The following is a 23,594-nucleotide window of genomic DNA, read 5'->3' as shown; positions in this document are numbered from 1 at the left end:
GCAAAAAAAAAAAAAAGTTCTCACCCCTGGACCAATAAATAGCATCAAGATAAATGGAGAGAAGATTGAATTTGTCAAAGACTTCATTTTGCTCAGACCAACCATCAACACTCCTGGATGCAGCAGTCAAAAATTGATACATTTTAGCTATGGCGCTGGAGGATAATATTGAAAATACCATGGACTGCCAAAAGAGCAAACAAGTCTGTGTTGTGAGAAGTACAGCCAGAATGCTTCTTGGAAGCCAGGATGGCCAGACTTTGTCCTTCATACGTTGGACATATATCAGGAGGGATTAGACCCTGAAGAAGGACATCCTGTTTGGTAAAGTGGAGGGTCAAAGAAAAAGAGGAAGATCCCCAATGAGATCGATTGGCACAGCGACAGCAGCAATGATCTTTGGTGCAGAAGCAGGCAGTGTTTTGGTTTTTTATCCATAGCATTGCTATGAGTCGGTACCACACAGATGGCACCTAACAACCACAAAACACTCTGGGAAAAAAAAAAAAAATTTTATTTTTTCCTCTGTGAAGATAAGAACAAACTGTGATATGCAGATGATATAATCTTACTTGCTGAAAGCAAAGGGGACTTAAAACATATACTAATGAAGATCAAAGACCACAGCTTTTGATATGGGTTGTAACTCAATGCAAAGAAAACAAAATTCCTTACCACTGGACCAATAAATAACATCAACATAAATGGAGAAAAGATTGACATTGTTATAGACAGCATTTTGCTTGGATCAACCTTCAACACTCATGGAAGCAGCAGTCAAAAAATCAAATGACATATTGTATTAGGCAAATCAGCTCCGCAGACCTCTTCAAAGTGTTCAACGGCAAAGATGTTGGTTTGAGGACTAAGGTGCACCTGACCCAAGCCCATGATATTTTCAATAACTTTATATGCATGTAAAAGTTGGACAAAGAGGAAGGAAGACTACAAGAATTGATATTTGAAGGAGGATATGAAAAATACCATAGGCTGCCATAAGAACAAACAAATCTGTTTTGTTAATAGTACAACCATAATGCTCCTTAAAAGCCAGGATGGTGAGACTTTGTCTTTCATACTCTGGGCATATTATCAGGCTGGAACAGAGTCTCTGGAGAAGGATATCATGCTTGGAAAATGGAAGGTCAGCGAAAAAGAGGAAGACCCCCATTGAGGTGGATTGGCACAGCCGCAGCAGCAGCGGGCTTAGGTTGGTATAGGACTGGGCAGCATTTATTTTGGTCGTGTTTGCGGTCACTATTAGAAGGTAGTGACTTAATGGCACCTAACAACGACTCTGAAAAAAAAAATCTTTTCCTTTTTTTTTTTAATTTGTAAAGTAAATATTTGTGAGGTACTGTAGGACCACCTTTGCTTGTCTTTTTTTTTTTTTTTTAAAGTATCTCCATTGTCCCAAACTTTCAGTGCTTCTGTACAAAAATGTCTAAATACTTCTGGAATATTGGTAAAGCAGAAACTGTCAAGTTATGCTTGCATGAATCTAGTTCTTATTTACCTTAAGATATACATTTGTCATAGTTACCAGTATTCATAATTATTACTTTGTTGTTGTTGTTGTTAAGTGCCACTGATTTGATTCTGACTCATAGCTACCCTGTATAGGATTTCCAAGGATTGAAACCAACCTTGCGGTCCAGTATTTATCCCACAGCACCACACTAGGATTACTTTACTAGTGTTTAAAATACATTTTAATATATTAGCATCAACCTGGAAGTTGATTTCAAAACACGACACTTACTTGAAAGTCACTGTTAGGTTATAATTAGTCTGAAGTGAATCCGAAGAGTTTTTCTTGACTATTTCCAAGGAAAGAGAAAATCCAGATGCCTTCTTAGATGCAGGCACATTATACCTCAGGGTGGCCTAAAAGGACAGAAAATAATAAGAAATCAGTGTTTACCATATAGTGAAACTTGTTGCTGTTGTTGTTAAGTGCCATCGAGTCGGTTCCGACCCATAGCGCCCTGTACAGGGTTTCCGAGGGTGTAAATCTTTACGGGAGTAGAAAGCCTCATCTTTCTCCCGCGGAGCGGCTGGTAGTTTCGAACCGCTGACCTTAAGGTTCGCAGCCCAATTGGTAACCACTACACTACGATCTATTATTAATGTACTTTAGTTTACATCTTTACTATTAGGGGCTAAAGCTAAATGAAATCACTTAGTTTTAAGAAGACATATGAGTTGTTAACAACATAATTTAATGAAGATATTGGATACCTAATACTGTTATTCCTCTAGCTATTCCCCAATCGTCAAGCTATACCTTAAAAAGTACTTCTTCATAAAGTATCTTGCCTTTTTAGCTATTGATTAGAAAACATAAAAAACAAAAAGAGGAGAGGGACTCATGGAAAGATAACACTTCATAAAAATTAAATGGATAATCATATTGAAGACATTCATTTCCATTGCAGGTAGATTTATATTACCTGGACAAATGAACAACCTTGTCCTTCCATATCTACTGTGTAATGTCCATGTGCTTTTGGCAGTTCTGAACGTTGGACCAATAAGCGGTTGTCACTGTTAACCTGGAAATCCTCACTGAATTCTTCAATTCTAAAGGTTACAGTGTTTTGATCGTTAGAGAAGGTGAGCTTCATGTAATGGGTTATGGCGAGAAGACAGACTGCAGTGTCCTGTACAGAACAGCACAAGCAAAGATTTGAGCTCTGTTATTGTCATTTGTGCATCAACTTTAAGTCAATCCACAGACATATTCTTAAAACAATTTAGCATAATACCAAGAAGCAATATTCTGAACTAAGGAAAAATACATTTGCATATTAAAAGTTACTGCTATTTAAATTTATTTTAATTCAATAAGTCTTAATTAGCTTTTAGTTTTCTAAAGGATTTTATAAAGCATAATCTCTGCTGTTGAAAATAGTGTGAAATCTTTTCTTAAAATTCAAGGTTTTATATGTCCTTGGCATACCATTATAAAATAAACACTTGGGGGGGAGAGAAAGAAATAGCCAGAGATATCACCATAGAAAGCTTGTAAGCCCGTCTTCTGCCTATAACTGATTGGAATACCTAAAATGGGGCTACAACATGCCCAGAGAAGGAGGCTTCCTGTGGAGCCTCTGCATTACATAAGACCATAGGTGGAATCCTCAACCTCACCCAGAAACTTCTGAGGTGGAAAATTTCCACTTGAGAGGACAAGTAGACCAGCCTGCAGCAGCTAGAAGAACAGAAGATACTTCTTTGAACAAAGACAGACATGAAAAATACAAAACAATATAGGCAGACCAACTGATTACTGTAAGAACAAGCAAGTTGCTCACCCAGGAGACATCAAGGCAAGTGGTCAGGTCCCCTCAGGGCAAACCCCCTTCCAAGATTAAGACTCAATGGGAATACACGACCAGACAAGCACTCTGATTGGTGACCACGGTTGTCACTGATTAAGGGAAATGAGGGGAAAAAAGCAATGAAGATGTGAGCTGTCGGGGACCCGCCTCGACATTGGGGTTCAGTTCACGAGGAGAGGATACCTGACAGCGGTTCATATATATCAAGAATACACAAAAGGAGACAAACAGAGAGAAAATGAGGCACCCCAAAGCCAGGGTGGATACATCACTGGTGGGCAGGCTTGGGAGTACAGGCATCATGGCCTCTGCAGGCAGCGACTCACTGCCCTGCAATCTTTACCGCATGCCTTCCAGCCAGTAATGCTCCGCAATCTTTACTCCATGCCTCCCAACCAGCAATGCACTGCCATCTTTACCCCATGCCTGCCAACCAGTAATGCTCACCTGGGGAGGCCCGGGCCTCTGCTTTATTCAGGGGAGGAGCTTCACACCAAGCTGGGAGGAACTTAGGCAAGGTACAGCTAACATCAGTACTTTTCCAGACATTCAGGTAACTTTACATCCTACTTCGTGGTTGGAATCCCAGGCTAGCAACTTGGATTCTCAGGCCCAATTAACATATCTATAGCCCCTGAGCATAGTTGGGGGAAGGTGAGAGATAAAGACAAAAGCTTGGGCAGAGTCCTGCTGCTTCGGCTTCCTGAGCCAGGTCTGCAGGAGGACTCCAGACGCCCAGGTGAATGGGCTGCACCTGGAAAAGGATTAGGGAGGATGGGTTCTTTGTCTATGGAACAAAGAGCTGTGAAGTAGCTAAGATATTTTTAGTTAATCCTTTGGAGAAAGGCTTAATCTTGCAATCTTTAGTCTTGGCTTTAGGAAAATATCACATTTATCTGTGGATTGTCAAAGGCTCCAGTGTATTAATTTAATATATATACCTGAATATTAATATGAAAGCAATTTGCCATTAACTGCCAGTGGCCTCATTTGTTACACTTGGCCCTAGAGGGGCTCGAACCTCTGACTAGTCTTACACGGTCTGCAACAGTGAGCTAAGCCCTACAACGTTCAATATACTCCTGTAAACCCAGGTGGAGACCTAGTAGGCCAGCAGTGTGGCAAGACTTGGGAACTCTTGGGCTCAGAATCAGTGACATAGCCACAGAGGACTAGAGTGGAGAGTGAAGCGTTCAGCTGGTAAGAAGAGAGGGCATATGCATAAGAATATCCATACTTGCAGATAATACCCACTTGACCTGGCTTCAATGACTGGATGATCAAAACTCAATTAGAAGAAGACAGAAGAGGAAAAAAAAGAGTAATCTGATACAATTTGATGAACCTGACTTACACCTATGGATGCAGTAGCTAAAAAGAAGGAACAAACCTTTATAGTGAGGATCATTCCCACCCCATCCATACACAGAGTAGACAGGGATGGGCAACTTGGACATTGGCCACCCAAAATGGGGCTTACTGGCTTACAAGCTTTCAAGAGGGAGCCTAGATCTAGACGGCGCAGAGGAAGGTAGATCCCCCAATGAGTAGTATCCAATCTGTTTGGGCAGGGCTAATGAAAGGAGATAGGAGCTCTGGTAGCGTAGTGGTTACGAATCGGGCTGTGAACCTTAAGGCCAACAGTTCGAAACTACCAGCTGCTCCGCAGGAGAAAGATGAGGCGTTCTGCTCCTGTAAAGATTTACAGCCTCGGAAACCCTGTACAGGGTCGCTATGGGTCGGAACCGACTCGACGGCACTTAACAACAACAACAACAATGAAAGGAGATGGGGATAGGTCCCTTGTGGTACAAATTCATAAAAAAAAAAAAAATAAATAAAAAAGTTAAGGTTTTATATAATTCTGTGACCTCACAGTTTCCTTGAATAATGCTCATAGACAGTCATCTTCAAAGCAGGAAAAGCAGATAAAGAAAAGGATGCAGGGAGATCTATTAACATGGCTTTACTTAAAAAAAAAAAAATAAATAAAAAATAAGCCTGTTAAAAAGAGAATAAGTGAAGATGATCTTTTCCTTCTTAGAATAAAACTTCATTTCCTGGCGTTTTCTTTCTTTTTTAAATTTCTCTTTAAAGAAATACGTATTTCTCCTGGTGTACTTTCAATTCATCTGCTTTTCCCATTGTATTACAAGTGCCACACCCCCCATTGCCATCAAGATTCCAACTCATAGCAATCCCATAGGACAGGGTAGAATTGCTGCATGAGATTGCTGAGCCTCATCTTTCTCCCTCAGATGAACTGGTGGATGTCAATCCATTTTACTGATGGTCTTTTTTCTTTTTTGCTGACCTTTACCAGGAATGATATACTTTTTCAGGGTCTGGTTCTTCCTGATAACAAGTCCAAAATACATGAGACAAAGTCTTGTAATCATCTTTTGTAAGCAACATGCTAACTGTATTTCTTCCAAGACAGATTCAATGATTATTCTAGCCCATGATTAATCAATATTCTTTGCCAACACCATGATTTATCATGATATTGTTTATTGGTTTTGTTATGAGTATCTTTGATTTCATCAGTCAGCGCTTCAAGTGATCTTCACTTTTCACTTGAAAAAGCTGCCTTATTTTAGTTACTTGCATACAGAAACTTCCTAATAGAATGCCTGATAAATAATAACTGCCCAATAAGTAATTTTTCACTAAATAAAATAGGATTTCTAATATCAAATATTCTACCTCTCACAAAGTATTTTTCTGTGATTACCTTTGCTATCTGGATTATCATAGGGTAGCATCTTTTGCATTTCACATGTTGTTATTAATCTCTGGCCCCATCAATTACCTGGGTGGAGGAGAAACCTCCGTGGGAATTCATCTGCTTGGAAAGCCACTGCACTATCTGACTAGCGTAGGTGAGGTCAGGAGTTTTCTGGGAAATGACAGCTAACAGCACATAGCAGGTCTTCTCAGACTCAGCAGAAGGTGTCCGGGGAAGGAAAACGGGGTGTTCTTCTGTCTTGGGCTTCCTTGCTTTCTCCCAATATATCATATTATCTGAGAAAAAGGGAGAATTTTTATACAACCATTATAAAAAGCATTGATTACAATTAAGAAGGAGGTAAATTCCATTGTTGGCTGCAAATAGCAACTTCCTGGAATCCCAGTGTGGCACTGTAGGATAAGCATTGGACTGCTAACCACAAGGTCGGCTGTTCAAACCCATCTGCCACTCCCTGGAAACCCTATACAGGGTCACTCTGAGTTGGAATTGACTCCACGGCACTTAACAACAAAAATAACAGGGTCCAAAAGGCTATGTGAGTTTGGCAAGCATTATTAATATCTATGGCATAGTTACTATACTTGATTTTTTACTTCATTCATTGGAGAAGAAACTGGCAGAAAACAGAAAGAAAGAAATAGAAAAATATGAAATGACCGTTAAAGATAAAAAGCTATTACAGAATAAATTTAATTGGCTCAAAACAAATATGGAAGTCTGAACCTCTGTACCTATCAGTATGAGCCTGTTTGGAAATATGATTTTCTTGTGTTATGTTAATAAGGCAATACACCTTTGCTACATTGTTGTTGTTAAGTGCTGTTGAGTTGATTCCGACCCATAGCCACCCTGTATAACGTTTCTAAGGAGCAGCTGGTGAGATTGAACTGCAGCCTTGCAGTTCAAACGGCTTTGCAGCCTGGCGCATTGGCCCACAGCGCCACACCAGGACTCCATTAATGGGGTCATATTGGAGTAGACTGTGTCCTAAACCGTTTTGTTGTTAAGTGGCATCGAATGGGTTCCAACACACAGCTACCCTGTATAGGGTTTCCAAGGAGCAGCTGGTAAATTTGAACTGCCGACCTTGCAGTTCAAAGCAACCTTGCAGTCCATCACATTAATCCATGTTGTTGTTGTTGTTAAGTGCCATCGAGTCGGTTCTGACCCTGAACAGGGTTTCTGAGGCTGTAAATCTTTACGGGAGCAGAACGCCTCATCTTTCTTCTGCGGAGCAGCTGGTAGTTTCGAACTGCTGACCTTGCGGTTCGCAGTCCAATTCATAACCACTATGCTACCAGACCTCCTTTATCCATAGTGCCCTTCTAAGTGGTGTCTTATAAAAAGGCAAGATGAACAGAGAGAGACACACTCACACAGTAGGGAGACAGGTGGCATGTGACGATACGTCTACAGATAGCTGAGGAATACCAAGGAGCACGCAGGGCTAGCAACAAAGACAGACTTTTCTCTAGAGCCAATGCCTTGATTTAGACTTCTAGTCTAGAAAACTGTGACACAATGAACACTTGCTCTTTAAAGTCACACATGCAGTTTGTGTGTGTGTGTGTGACTGTACTAGGTAACTAAGAAAAGAGCCATCACAATTGAGAAATTCCATAAAATAGATAGAAACATGCTAGTGATGAGAGGGTTCCTATATGATTGTATATTAAGTTTAATTACTATTCTCTTCAGCAAGAATGGATGTTAACACTTACTTATTTTTGTTGCAGATTGATCCAGGATCTGGAGTAAAGATTCCACTTGCTCCTCTTTTCCAGCTAATGCAAAAGCATACGCTAGAATTGCTTGGTTATAGCCATTAGTGACACCAGTTTTCAATGTCTCCTCTATGCAAAACAATCCATTTCTTAGAAAAGGAAACTAGACAGAAGAAGAAGAATATATTATAAAGACTACTTGAACACGTTACAAATCTGATGACTAACTAAAATATAGTAATATATCCTTCAGGTATATTTCATACACAAACCTATTTATACACATAAATACAAGAAGGCTTCAAAAAGTCAGTGGAAAAATTCCTTTATCTTTTAATTCCATTTTTCCATGAACTTTCTGAAACCCTCTCATAGGCATTAAAGTTCAGAAACATTGTTAAAATAAATTTGAAATGACATTATTAGTATGTTAGAAATAAAAATTTAAGTAATAATAAAATAAAAGGTTATAATTGTTAGAGTCCTGGTGTGGTAATGTGGATTAATGCATTGGACTGCAGGTTGGTTTGAACAGCAAGGCTGGCAGTTCAAGTTTACCAGCTGCTCCTTAGAAACCCTATACAGGGTTGTTATGAGTCAGAACTGACTTGATGGTACTTAACAACAACATTATCTGATTGTTAAGTGCTGTCAAGTTGACTCTCACCCATAGTGACCCTGTATAGGGTTTTGAGTAGCAATATTTTTATTAGTAATATAAATTTCTATGATGTGGCAAAGTACATTTTTAATTAAACCTAAGACATTTAATTCTAATACCTAAAAGAGACATTTACATTCCTATTTTTGAGATATACTAATAATCCTGAAAATTCCTAATAGCTTAATTTAGAGATTGGAATCAAATAATTTGACCTATGTATCAGGAGATAGTTAGGATGAACCACATCCTAGTTAAAAATATTTGCCCAATGTGAACATCAGTCTCCATGACTCTAAGGCCATAAGAACTAGATGGTGCCTGGCTGACACTACCAACTGTTCCAAAAGGAACAATATTAGAAGGTTCCAGATAGAGCAGGAGAGAAAATGTGGACAAAACTCAAAATGATAACAAAAAAAACAAAACAACAACAACAACAAAAAACAAGATTACTGGTCAGAAAGAGACTGGTGGAACCTGAGACTATGGTCTGGAAAGGAACTCACTCTTGTGGCCCAATTTTCAGTCAAGCAATAAATAGGTTTATAGGGGTATAACAACACTAGTGAGGTATCTCACCATGGAATTGTCAGTTATTCATAAACAAAAGAACAACATTTACCTAGGGATAAAGTTGAGAAGGGATGGGAAGGTGGATTAATGGGAATAAGAACCACAGGAAGAAGCAGGATACTTGTTGCTGGGAGGGGATTGCAATCACTTAGAGGAAAGAAAGTACATGATTTAGTGAATTTAAAACTGATGATCTTGCTGTAAACCTTCGCCCAATTTGCAAGAAAAAGTTTTTAAAAAATGTTTGTACATGGAATTTATGAGAGAAATAGAATATTTAGTTATATCTATATTTAGAGCAGAGGTTCTTCACTTTAATTTGTGGCTTAATTTCAGGAGATACATAAATAACAATTATATGAAAAACTTGTTTATGTGTACACATGTGCATTACTCCTAGGGAAAAAGCTAATAGTGCTCCTCATAGAAATCTATGAATCAAAAAGTATGATTTGCTTCACTTCAAAGGGCAGTGATGAGCAAAATGTTCTTTTCATGTTTCAACAAGTCTAAGAATTTCTAAAGATGTTATAGTCTATGGAATGTGCTGAAACAAAAAGATGAAGGGAATCCATACAGTGAAGTTGAGTCCAGCTTCAAGAAGTGATCCAACAATGTAGGCAGTGAGTAAAACATCTTCTTCATCTCCACCCTAGACACAAAGACGTAATGAGTCATACAGGGTAGTAAAGCACAAAATTACAGGTATTTTACTGATGTGAAACTAGGTATAAAAGAAATACTGGAATAAATACTATTATGCATAAACACTAGAAAACATGCAATTTTTAAATTACAGGATTAATAGCTATGATACAATTCATCAAGATCCAATGCTATAATGAGATAAAACAAAATTAATCCTGATTATATTTAATGACATATGTAGTCATATTTATATGACCCAGTATGGAACATGAATTCCAAGCTATTCTTATGACTCTGTTTGACTATTTTGTATTGACTTATAAAAAGCAAACAAAGACTATCTAGTAAAAATAACAAGTTGATATGAAACATCCTAAAAAGTTGAAGAAAAGTACCAAGAGGAGGTTACGATAGTCAAGTCTACTGGGTTTTTTCAGTATAAAATTAGAAAGCTATATATAAAGCATAGTTGCTGTTGATGTTAGATGCCATAGAATCAGTTCCAAGTCATAGAGACCTTATATACTACAGAATGAAACACTGCCCAGTTGTGTGCCAGCTTCAATTACTGCTATTCTTGGGCTGATTGCTGTGGACATTGTGCCAATCCATATCATTGGGAGTCTCCTTCTTTTATACTGACTCTCCACTTGACCACACATGATCACATGATATCTTTCTCCAGAGACTGGTCCCTCCTGATAATATGTCCGAGTGTAAGAAAAAAAGTCTGGCCATCGTAGCTTCTAAGAACTTTCTGGTTGTACTTTTTCTAATACAGATTTGTTTGTTCTTCTCAAATACCATAATTGAAATGTATCAATTCTTCTATGGTATTAGTCATTGTCCAACTTTCCCATGCACGTGAGATTATTGAAAATATCATGGCCTGTGTTAGGCACACCTCAGTCCTCAAACAGATATCTTTGCTCTTGAACACTTTTCAAGAGGTCTTGTGCAGTAGATTTGACTAATGCAATATGTCATTTGACTTCTTGACTGCTGCTTCCATGAATGTTGATAGTGGATCCAACTAAAATGAAATCTTTGACAACCTCAATCTTTTCTCCATTTATCAGGATGTCATTTATTTGTCTAGTTGTGAGAATTTATGGTTTCTTCACATTGAGGTAAAACCCATTCTAAAGACTGTGGTTTTTTATGTTAATCAATCAGTATTTTAAGTCCTCTTTGCTTTCAGCAAGCAAAGTTGCATCATCTGCATATTGCAGGTTGTTCATGAATTCCTTCAATCCTGAGGCCACATTCTTTTTCATATAACCCAACTTTTCAGATTATTTGCTCAGCATAAAGTTTGAATAAGTATAGTGAAAGAATACAACACTTGCACTCTCCTTTCATGATTTTAAACTACCCAGTGTCCTTTTGTTCTCTTTGAACAAATGCCTCTTTATCTACGAACAGGTTCTCCTGAGTGTGATGAAGTGTTCTGGAATACTAATTCTTCATAATGCTGTTCATACCTTGTTATGATCCACACAGTCAAAAGCCTTTGCACCGTGAATAAAGCACAGGTAAACATCTTTCTGGTATTTTATGCTTTCAGCCATCTGAGGTTAGTGATGATATCCCTCATTACACACCTTTGTCTAAATCCATCTTGAACCTCTGGCAGTTTCCAAGTTTGTAGTCATTTTTAAAGTATCTTTATAACAATTTTACTTGCATGTGATATTAATTATACTGTCCAATGATTTCTGCATTCTGTTGGGTCAGCTCTTTTTGGAACAAGCACAAATATGCCTCCAGTGCCTCATCAGTTTGTTGAAAGATTTCAATTTGTAGTCCATCATTCCCAAATCCTTGTTCTTTGCCAATGCCTTTAGTGCACATTGGACTTCTTCCTTCAGTATCATTGGTTCTTGATCATATGTTTCCTCTTGAAATGGCAGAGCATTGGCCATTTCTTTTGGTACAGTGAGTCTGCATATTCCTTCCATCTTCTTTTGTTGCTTTCTGAATCATTCAATATTTTGTCCTAATAATCCTTCAGTATTTCAAGTCAACACTTGAATTTTTAATTCAGTTCCCTTGGCTTGAGAAATGCTGAGCATGTTCTCCCCTTTTGGTTTTCTAACTCCGGGTCTTCTTTACACATTTCATTATAATATTTGACTTTGTCTTCTTGAGCTGCCCTTTGAAATTTTCTATTCAGCTCCATTACCTCCTCATTTCTTCCATTTGCTTTAGCATCTCTATTCTGGAGAGCGCATTTCAGAATCTCTTCTAACTTCCATTTTGATATTTTCTGTCTTTCTTAATGACCTTTTGCTTTCTTTCTGTATGATGTTCTTTATGCCATTCAGCAATTCTTCTGGTCTTTTTAGTGTCTAATGCATCAAATCTGCTCTTGAGAATAATCTCTAAATTCTGGTGGGATATATTTAAGGATATATTTTGGCTCTCATGGACTTGTTCAGCTTCAACCTGAAATTTTCTATGAGCAATTGATGGTCTGCTCCACAGTCTGGTTTTAGCTGATATATGGAACTCTTCCATAATTTATTTCCACAGATTGAGTCAACTGACTTCTGTGTATTCCATCTGGTGAAGTCCATACGTATAATCATCTTTTATGTTGTTTAAAAAGGTATTTGCAGTGAGGAAGTCATTGTTGTTGTTGTTAAGTGCTGTCAAGTCGACTCTGACTCATAGTGACCCTGGATAGGGTTTCCAAGGAGCAGCTGGTGAGCTTAAACCACTGACCTTTGCAATCTGGCTCATTAACCCACAGTGCCACACCAGGACTCTGAGGAAGTCATTGGTCTTGCACAATTCTATTATGTGATCTCCAGTATAATTTCTGTCACCTAGATCATATTTTTCAATTACTGTCCCTTCTTCTTTGTTTACAACCTTGGCATTCCAATCGCCAGTACTTATCAATGCATCTTGCTTGCATGTTTTGTCAACTTCAGATTGAAGAAGTTGGTAGAATTCTTCAGTTTCATCATCACTGGCATTAGTGGTTTGTGCATAAATGTGAATAATAGTGCTATTAACTGGTCTGCCTTGTTTTTGTTGTTATGTGCCATTGAATTGTATACGGTTTGTGAGGAACAGCTGGTTGGTTTGAACTGCCAACCTTGTGATTTGAAGTCTACTGCTGATCCTACTGAGTCCTTGCTGTTGTTGTTGTTAAGTGTTGGCGAGTTGATTCCGACCCATAGTGACCCTGTATAGGGTTTCCAAGGAGCAGCTGGTGAGCTTGAACTGCCGACTTGCAGTTCAAATGACTTTGCAGTCTAACTCATTATCCCACAGCGCCATAGCATGAGTCCTTGTAGGTGTATGGATATTATCCTATCATTGACAACATTATACTTCAAGACAGATCTTGAAATGCTCTTTTTGATAATGAATACATTGCTCTTCAATTTGTCATTCCTGGCTTAGTAAGCCATATGATTGTCAGATTCAAAATGGCCAAAGACAATCCATTTCAGCTCACTAGGATATTGATCATTAAGATTTCCATTTCATTTTTAACAGCTTCTAATTTTCCTAAATTCATACTTTGTACATTCATTCCACATTGCAATTATTAATGGATTCTTGGAAGTGTTTCTCCTCATTTTGTATTGTACACATCAGCAAATGAAGGTCCTAAAAGTTTATTGCATCTGTGTTGTCCTGGTCAGCTGTATTTTGAAGAGACAGCTCTTCCCCAGTCATATTTTGAGTGCCTTTCAATCTGAGGGGTTCATCTTCCAGCACTCTATCTGACAAGATTCTTGTGCTCTTTGTCATGTTTCAATAATCAATATTCTGGTGCCATCAGACAGTGTTTCATTGTTATTCATAATGTTTTCAGTGGCTAAATATTCAGAGGTAGTCTGACTCTACTTCTTTGAGTCTGTCTTAGTCTGGAAGCTCAGCTGATGCCTGCTGACATTCAACATATGGGTCTCATAGTTTCCAGCATCATAGCAACATACAAGTCATCACAGTGCGATACACTGACAGATGAGTGGTGGGATATAAAACATATGATTTGCAAATTGACTATATGTCAAGATTAAGTAAGGGATTTAAACATTAAATGCACAACAATTTGTACAAGGGATTTTGACTCATAAAGTTAGGAATAAAATATAAAGAAATGAACTTTAGTAGATGCTCTAATAATTATAATGCAAATAAGCATTCATATTGGCATTTATGATTCACTGATCTAGATCAAAGTTATAATTGCCTTTGAAATGAAATATAGCTTTATTCTTCCTCAGAAAATAAATACATCTGAGAAACTCAATATTCAAGGTGTAAATAAGTGCAGATGGTGGAACCTAAAATAAGATATGGAATCCAAAGCACACTTAATTCATAGCAAGTTGTATCACCACTCCTCTATAGTGCAAGTTTTCATTTTTTCTTGCGTCTTTGTCTCTTACAACAAAACACCACATGCATTTCACTATTTGAGTACAAAAGGATTGGACAAGCTTAGACAAACTGAAGCAGTAATTAGTAATTAATTTAGTAAGATAAAAGATTTGGAAAGATCTTTTAGAAGAGAACTTGGGCAAGTCTTTAATTCTTTTAGAGACGAACAAGAACTTTTCCATCTGAGTCTTCCTGCTTACAGGTAGTTTTAGAATAATTTAAGACATTTCCTCACACCACATACAAAATAAAAGTAATTTGAAACAACTTACATTAAATTAAATACCATGAGGAGTTACCAATCCAGATTTTGAAGTGGATTTGTTCAATCAGTTTTATATTTCAAAATCCAAGAAAGGTGATTATGTATGAAGTAGAACACAGAAGATAGGCCCAGATATTTCAGGGTATTCCGAGCATACTATAATCCCATGGTAGGGGTTTTGAGCATTTAGAGGGAAATACAAAAGGAGCTCTGGTAGCGTAGTGGTTACGAATCGGGCTGCGAACCTTAAGGTCAGTGGTTCGAAACTACCAGCCGCTCTGCGGGAGAAAGATGAGGCTTTCTACTCCCGTAAGGATTTACACCCTCGGAAACCCTGTACAGGGTCGCTATGGGTCGGCTCCGACTCAAAGGCACTTAACAACAACAACAACAACACAAAAGTGAAGGAAATAAAGTATACAAAAGTAGAATGGAGGTAGAAAATTCATCTGCATTTTTTTCCTTTCATATTGTTTGATTCCAAAGCAATGTTCTATATCTAGGTTCCCTTTCCCTACCCCATTTTCCTATTTCCAGGTTATCTACTGCAAGAGTCTAATTCTATGGAAAGACTAAAGACTAAGGTAAATAAAATTGAAGATTCATGAGGAGTTACATCGCAGTTGCAGTTAAACATGCATGCCCCAGGAATGATGCTATTGAAAAATACACCATGGGCCTAGGACTACAGAAGTCCTAGAAGGGGAAAAATGCACAAGGAAAATACTCATGTTCTAGATTATGAAAACCAGAAATAAGGAAGTAGACAATGCAAAGAACACAGACTTCCATTAGTCTCTCACCTCCCAGGCGTTGCTGAAAAGTTTGCCTTCACTTTTAAAGCAGCCATTACTTTTCTGTTTGCTTGAAAGCCAGATCAAGCTTTGTTTTTGAACTTCTTCATCAATGTAAACATATTTCTTCATTACTTCAAATGTCTTAAAAGTAAGGGTAGTGAGCCTGTAATGTAAATCATCAGAATGAAAGGTAAAAAGGAAAAAGAGAGCTATGCAAGTTCATCATCATTAACCCTTTGGGTAATTGATGAATCCAATTTATCTAATGTTGATTAGAACCAGTCTTTGTTGATAGTATTTCTTTGTTTTGGGTCAATATAATCTTATTAATAGCAATGTGTGTGAGTTAGAGCAGGCAATAATCAATGTGTTTACAACCAAAGTTTTTGCTGTATAGCCCATTAGATTCTTCTTACAAGAAAACAGATGAATGTAGCCAGGGGCTTTGGGTCTTTCTAGTCTTACTTTCTTTAATCTATATGGACTTTATAGGCACAGACTAAAATGAACCATTTCTATTCAGTTAATCAGTTTCACAACTATGAAAGTAAGTAAAAAAGTATTGGTACTGGTGTTTCAGTTCATACATGTATGCATTTATTCCAAACAAAATGTGTTTAAACATATCTTTGATCAGTGGATGACTACATGCAAGTTCTCTCAGTAACACATTTGTCTTAGTCTTGTTAAGGTGCCTTTAAAAAAGGTCCAATCAAAACAGTGACTTCTGCGGGGTGCTGGTTTCTGTGGGGGTCAGTTCAATTCAAGGCAGAAAGTTAGCTCAGAAGGTTATCTTGTGAAGTGCCATCGAGTCAGTTCTGACCTATAGCAGCCTTGCATGGGGTTTACAAGGAGCAGCTGGTGAACTTGAACTGCTGACCTTGCATTTCAAAGTGGCTTTGCAGTTCAGCATATTAATCCACATCACCATGCCACTGGTTTTTTGATTCCCAAGGAATCATAGGTAAAAAAAAATATTTAAAAAATATCATGGGGGCTAATTAGGCAGAGGTTTCAAGAAAACTGACAACTGGCTTGGTGAGAAGAAGACCAGGAAAGTTATGTCTAAGAATTTTTTCCCATCACAGCAATGTACCTGCTCATTCTTTGAAAGCAGCTAGATCTGTCCTATAAGAATTTGGTTGGGAAACTTTACCCCAACCACCCTGTAGCTCTGATCTTATCCCTTCAGACTTCTTTTTGTGCCTTAAACTCAACATTTAGAAGGAACATGAATCAAGTCCCTCAAGGATGTCAAAACTGCTATTTTGATGCAGTGTAAATTGATGGAATTCTTTGGGGTAAAGTTTAGAGGAATGGAAACACTGCTTTCAGAAGTGTACAGACATAGATGGAGGATATGGTGAAAAGCAGTAGCTTCACATATTGATATTTTTGTTTAATGAAGGTTTCTATGACTTTGAAGCAATATTTTATACTTCCCCCTGTATAGATGATTACCCTTAAAAGATTTGCAATCATATTCACAGGACGCTTACAATGCATACTCTTCAGAACTGATTATAAAACTGTAAGGTGATGGTGGTGTGCAATGGAGTCGATTCCGACTTAAGGCGACCCTGTATAGGGTTAACAAGGCTGTAAATCTTTACAGGAGCAGAAAATCTCATCCTTCTCCTGCTGACCTTGAAGTTAGCGGCTTCACTCATAACTATTATGCTACCAGAGCTCCTTATATAAAACATTTCTTGAAGCCGGAGTTGGAGATTAGAAGTCACTAAAAGGAGCCTTCCTTCGAAAATGCTTGCCCAAGTAAAACTTCCTTGGTTGCCTGAGGAATTTAGATAACAAGTTGGCTGTCCAAGGTTTCTTCTTGATATTTTGTTTCTATACCTTTATCATGAAAGGAATATTTTTTAAAGCCATTTTACACCACTGCATCTGCGTCAAAACGCCCTCCCTTGGAGTACACTCCTTCCAAATCCTGACTTGACCACAGAGAAAACATTCCTTTAGTCGTTCATGGAGTCCCGGTGTGGCGCTGTGGGTTAATGCGACAGACCGCAAAGCAGTTTGAACTGCAAGCTCGGCGGGCGGTTCAAGCTCACCAGCTGCTCTTCGGAAACTCTGTACAGGGTCGCTATGGGTCGGAACCGACTCCACAGCACTTCACAACCACAAGATAAGAAGCCCAAGGGCAGACATGTGTGAAAAGGTTGATACAATATTGCTGAAAGCACCACAAACCTGGTTTTAACCCAAGCATTTTACTTGTGATCAAAGGTTTAGAACAATCTCTCTTCTACAAAATCCATTTTGCTTCCAAATCCCCATTGAACTCAGTCTTACGTTCTGCCAGACTTTCCCTAGGGAATTCTTATCATTATTTACAATACAATTTTCATCCCTTACCATATGTTTCCTAGTGGATTGCTTTGACAAAACACATTATATGAGCCATCAGAGTTTTTGAAAGACAACTGCTTTTGATAACCTAAAATACAATATTGAAGTAAATTACTTTTTAACCCAAGAAAGTTATAAGGAAAAAGAAAAAAAAAAAGGTATAATGAATGTCCTGGTATAAGTTACTAGGAATATCAATTAAATTTCTGAAACTAAGTTTCTCTCCACAAATGTGGAAAAATAAGGCCAATATTATGGGGTTTCAATGACAAATAAGATATTATGCATGCATATGCCTTGCTCAATAAAATAACTCACAGTTGGCAATTAGGTTGGCAGTTCAAACCCATCAGCTATTCCTCACAAACCTTATACAAGGTTGTTATAAGTTGACACTAACTCACACGACACTTAACACCAACAACAATTGCTTAATACCCCCCCTTTTTTTTGAAGTTATTTTACTTCACTGTTATCTTTCTGAAAAGAAAGGTCTATGAAATTATGTATCTAAACTATGTCCTTAAGATAACATTTTACAAGTTTTTTGTTTTTTTTTAAATGTCCTTTTTCTACATACAAATCCAGTGACTTCATGTCAATAGAACATGGCTGAGCAGATAAGTTTAGATGTTGATAAATGAACCATTGATAACTATTATTAACAACAACAAATGTGGTATCTTGACAAAATATTGGATTTTTAAGAAAATAACTGAGCTCATAATTTGAAGCTTCACAGTTCTAATTCATAAAGATTTTGGAAAGGTTTAAGTCAAAGAGAAAATGTAGCTTGGACTCAGAGTTGTTGTTGTTGTTATATTGTTATGTGCTATGGAGTTGACTCTGACTCATAACGACCCTGCATAGGATTTCCAAGTCTGTAAATCTTTATGGGAGCAGAATGCCTCATCTTTTTCCTGTGGAACAGCTGGTAGTTTCGAACTGCTGACCATGAGATTAGCGGCCCGATTCGTAGCCACTATGCTACCAGAGTACTCCAATTAATGTTCACTTTTTTCCTCCTTATACTATTTTTTAATTACAGCTTTATTACATCTTGATATTATTAATAACTGCATTTATTTCATTTAGAAACAACTTAAGCCTTCTCACCACTAGATAAAAAAAAGACAGCTTTAGATTTGACTTCCTCTGTCAACTGTCCAGTGGCTTTCAGATAGTCAAGGACATGGGTGTCAGATGCTAGTAAGGCAATATTCTGCTCTCCACATCCATAGGACGTTTGGACAAGATTCTCCAGATTCTGTATGGCAAGTCCAAAAATATCTCCTGAAATTCAGAAAAGTGAAAAGGTAATCATTTGTAACATATAATCTCAGCATTTATAACCACAGACAAAGAGGTATAATGGGGTTAAAAAAAACCCCAAAACATTGAAAATTGAGTACACAAGTTTTAATTGAAACAATTCTAGAGAGAAGGTAGTTATAAAGAGTGAATTATAGGGATTTCTGGTATAAAGATATTTCTGAAAACTTATGATTCTTATTACTAGGGTGAGAGGGATTGTATTAGTTTGCTTGCTTTTTTTTTTTTGTTTTGAGAAATTGACCTTACGAATAGGTTCTTTATAAATTGTAATCCATTCTTTCCCAAAGGACACTAATGTGAATAATAAGACAAAAATGAAGTTTGTGTTTTGTAAAAGAGATTTCTCCTTTTACTGAGGAAGTTACCTTTAACAGGTAAATTTTATTCTGATACTCCAAGAGGGAAATTCAATATTTTAGGTTATTTGGTTATACTAGAACATTTTTTTTGCCCCTAGAATTAATGCTTCCTAGGAACATAGGTTTGGAAATGGTGTTATAATCCCTTTAGATGCTGTATGGGAATAATCATAAAAGATGATTCTGGACAATAAGTTCCTCCAAGTGATAGCTGAAGAGAATCTTTATTTTAAGATTATTTCAAGATTTTTTTTGAGACCACCTCCACCAAGATTTTCAAATTACTTTAAAACACAAAATTTCATCAGCTTACCCACAACAGTGAAAAAGGCCCTGGCAGATCCTTGTACAACATTTTTAGGTAAGTCCAAAACTACCTGTTTGGAGACTTTGGTACCTGAAAAGAAAATATCGACCAAAATCAGTATGACGACTTCTTTCTATAAACAACAGCAGCATATTTCTAAGACAAACATATTTGGATTTAGATTCCAGTTGTTTATTTTTACTTTACAAGTGGCTTGTCATAATAATATAAAATTTAGGTTTGAGTTCGTTCAGCATAGCAACATATTAAAAATGGCATATTACGTAATGACCCCATTGTGATTTCGTTTATGGTGTAAATGGTTAGCATGTCAGCTGTAACCACAAGGTTAAATGTTTGACTACATTCAGAGGCATCCCAGAAGAAAAACCTAGTGACCTCCTTACAAAAAAGCAGCCATAGAAAATGGATGCTGCATGATTCTACTCTGAATTACATGGGGTCACCAAAAGTGGGCATCAGCTCCGTGACAACTGCTTTTAAAAACGATTTCATGATGAAATAAAGTATAAAAACTACTGACTATAACCTATGTTGTTGCTCTTGTGACGTGCATTTGGGTCGGTTCTGACTCATAGCAACCCTGTATAGTAGGGTTTCTGAGGAGCACTTGGTGGGTTTGAACTACCAACCTTGAGGTTGGCAATCCAGTGTTTATCCTATAGGGTTATACCAGAATTCTGACTACAATGTTATAGTACACAAAAGATAAAATTTGAAGACTCCTACTAGGCATGAAAATCAGTCACCATTATGATCATACTCTTGGTGCCCATACAGCAAAAGATTGAAAGTTAGTGATTTAGCTGTGGGCCATCATAAATAAATGAATACATAAATAAATATAAATCAACTGTCTTGCCCGCAAGTCATTTCTGACTCATAGCAACTTCTTTGTGTTGTAGAGTACGATTGCTCCATAGGGTTTCCTAGACTGTAATCTCTATGGAAGAACATGAGCAGATCTTTTTTTCTCTGATGCTGTGTATGGTTTCAAACTGCCAATTTTAAGGTTAGCAGTTGAGCACAAACTGTTAGTGCCATCCACGGAATCTTAGGAGTGCAAAACAAAGATCATATCACGTAATATTGCTTGTTATCCTGATTTCTCATTTATGCAATAAAATAATCCAAGGCTATAAAGATGAGAAAAGTAGGCTGGAACAGGTCAAAGTCACAAGTGAATTGATAAAATTTCATAAATAAACTTTTGGTTTGCTAATATTATAATATGGAAATGGGGAATAAAATAAAGAAATCTTGTAGAAGGGATACAGAATGAAATCACTAAGGTAGACAGCATGTTAAGTATACTTACACGGTAGAAGAGGAAGTAAAGTGACTCTGTTGATAGATTTTCTTTAGAAATAATTTGACTACCTAAACAATCTTCTTACCTTTTGTACAGATTAGGAAACTTTGAGTCAGTTCTTTCTCAATACCTTCAGGCTGTCAACAAGAAAACAAAAGCAAGCAGAAACTGAGAGTAGTTCATCTTTCCATACAAGAAAAGTAAGGGAGCATCAGCTCACATAGGCTTGGTTGATACAAGTTTGTGCCTGGGCAAAGATTTACTCATTGCAGACTTCTGTTTATATCTGCACATCACTGTACATATCAGCACCCATTTACAGGATAGGACAAGAATGACCTCTATGTAAATGTGTGACATTGAACTTCTCTGATCCTATGTAGCATCTCAGTTGACAAAAAAAAAGTTTTACAGAGTAAGAACATAGAAGAGGCCAGAAGAGAATTTGATGATCATTGCTACTTTTTGGAAGAGGACTGAAATTGCAAAGAAGGCATTCTCACTTAGATTTGAGAATCAGTTAAAAAAAAAAAAAAAGCTGAAGGTGGGTAAAGAGAACTAGCTATGTTCAGTTAATTAATTCTTCTCAATAAGAATATCTGAGTATCTAACATAGTATATATTGTCTATTTCTTATCATAGTGTTTACAAGTTAGGCTGCTAACCTCAGGGTCAGCAGTTTGAAGCTACTAGCCCTTCTGCAGGAGAAAGATGAGGCTTTCTGCTCCCATAAAGGTTTACAGCCTCAGGAAGCCTATACAGGGTCATTGTGAGTTGGAATCGACTCGACGGCACACAACTACTACCACCACCATTTCTTATCAGGAAGAGCTTGGTAATTTTCATATACATACCTCTACCAATAAACTTTTCATCACAATGTCTTTCCATCTTAGATTTTGCTGCTCAGTTGATTGATTTGGGCAAGAACTACTTGATTTGGCTTCACCAACTACAGTGATATTCACTTTACCTGAAAAACATCCCCAATTTTAAGTTAAATAGGTATTTGAATTTTGGGCAACAGGAAATATTAGAAGATGTGAGTCATGTCTTGTGTTTGCTAAACTACACCTTATCATCCTATTAGAAGTCTATTGACTCTGCAGCTGTGGATTGTGAACCACAAAGTCAGCAGTTACAGCCATCAAATTTGAGCTTTCTGCTCCTACAAAGATTGTCGTTGCTGTTGTTAGCTGCCATTGAGTCAGTACCAACTCATAGCAACTCTATGTACAACAGAATGGAACACTGCCTGGTCCTGTGCATTTTTGGTACAGTTGTTGATGTCGATAAGTACCTTAGAGTCAGCTCCTCATTTTGAGTTGTGTTTCATCAGCAAGTAAATGTCCTGAACGCTTTGCTCCACAGTCAAGTCTACTTGAGGAGGCAACTCTTCTCCAGTCACATTTTGAGTGCTTTCCAATCTAAAGGGCTTGTTTTCCGGCATTATATTTGAATATATATATTCTGTGCTATGTGGCAGTTTTCTACTGCTATTCAGAAAGTTTTCAGTGACTAAATATTCAGAAGTAGTCCATCTCTTTCTTCTAGTGTTTTAGTCTAGAAGTTTATCTGAAACCTGTCCACCATGGGTGACCCTGCTGGTATTTAAAATACTGGTGGCAAAGCCTCCAGAATCACAACAATGCAAAAGCCACCACAATACTACCAACTGACAGATGAGGGGTGGCCCACATAGACACAGTCTTGGAAACCCTACAGAGGATTGCTGTGAATCAGAACTGATTTGACAGCACTTAGCAATAAGAAGGCGCTCTGGTAGCGTAGTGGTTACAAATCGGGCTTCGAACCTCAAGATCAGCAGTTTGAAACTAACAGCTTTTCTGTGGGAGAAAGATGAGGCTTTCTGTTCCCATAAAGATTTACAGCCTCGGAAACCCTGTACAGGGTCGCTATGAGTCAAAACTGACTCCATGGCACATAACAACAACAAGAGCAATCATTATATTAATGGCTAAGCCACAATAATTTGTTCATTTTATTGCATAGAGATAATTTTGTAAGTTGATTTTAGTGACAATGTCGGTGGTTCAAACTCACCATTCCACTCCTCAGATACCCAATAAAGGGTGGCCATGAGTAGGAACTGACATGAATAAGACTATAAGATATTTTAAGGGACAATAACTTCCTGTAAAACCAACTAAAGCAATTTATTGATATTGGTTATTTATGCAGGTTATATGTGACAATGCAGGTACATAACTTCAGACACTTGGAGATCCTAACTTTGTTCAAGGTCACAGAAACAAAAATAATAAAATAGGATAAAGTAGAATAGACATTGGACTGAAATCAAGCACTAGCAAGGAACAAGTTGTTTTTAATTCCCCATGATATCTAGGAGTCCTAGTGTAGTTCTGTGGACTAATGCTGTGGACTGCAAGTTCAGTTTGAACCACAAGGTCGGTGGTTCAAATTCACCAGCTGCTCCTCAGAACTCTATAAAGGGTTGCTATGCATTTAAACCAACTTGATGGCACTTTACAACAACAATACATGATATCACAGGTCAACTCTATTTTGAGGAGCTGCTTTTCCTTAGACACTCTTCTTCAGCACTATATCTGACAATATTCTGGTGCTATTTATAATGTTTTCATCTTCTGACAGTATATCTGATAATGTTCCACTGCTATTCATAAAAATTTCAAAAACTAAACATTCAGAAGTAGTCTGTCTCTCCTAGTCTATA

General features: G+C 37.5%; 1 protein-coding gene across 1 annotated transcript in view; it reads right to left on the bottom strand.

Annotated features, from left to right (window-relative positions):
* Positions 1-23,594, bottom strand: part of LOC102814559 (ovostatin homolog 2-like) — a 74,791-nt gene that overhangs the window by 7,878 nt on the left and 43,319 nt on the right. Inside the window, exons 19-29 of the mRNA XM_006875453.1 lie at positions 21,730-21,848; positions 20,961-21,012; positions 19,549-19,632; positions 18,658-18,834; positions 17,548-17,629; positions 15,181-15,337; positions 9,635-9,709; positions 7,818-7,983; positions 6,157-6,368; positions 2,454-2,663; positions 1,763-1,887 (exon numbers count right to left, since the gene is read on the bottom strand). Of these exons, the coding sequence (XP_006875515.1) occupies positions 1,763-1,887; positions 2,454-2,663; positions 6,157-6,368; positions 7,818-7,983; positions 9,635-9,709; positions 15,181-15,337; positions 17,548-17,629; positions 18,658-18,834; positions 19,549-19,632; positions 20,961-21,012; positions 21,730-21,848 (1,459 nt within the window). The remainder of the gene's footprint in view (positions 1-1,762; positions 1,888-2,453; positions 2,664-6,156; positions 6,369-7,817; positions 7,984-9,634; positions 9,710-15,180; positions 15,338-17,547; positions 17,630-18,657; positions 18,835-19,548; positions 19,633-20,960; positions 21,013-21,729; positions 21,849-23,594) is intronic.

Source organism: Chrysochloris asiatica, unplaced genomic scaffold (genome assembly GCF_000296735.1).
Source record: "Chrysochloris asiatica unplaced genomic scaffold, ChrAsi1.0 scaffold00328, whole genome shotgun sequence".
In the NCBI taxonomy this organism is placed as follows: domain Eukaryota; kingdom Metazoa; phylum Chordata; class Mammalia; order Afrosoricida; family Chrysochloridae; genus Chrysochloris; species Chrysochloris asiatica.
The sequence above is the reverse complement of the archived record's forward strand: the minus strand, read 5'-3'. Positions and strand labels throughout refer to the sequence as shown.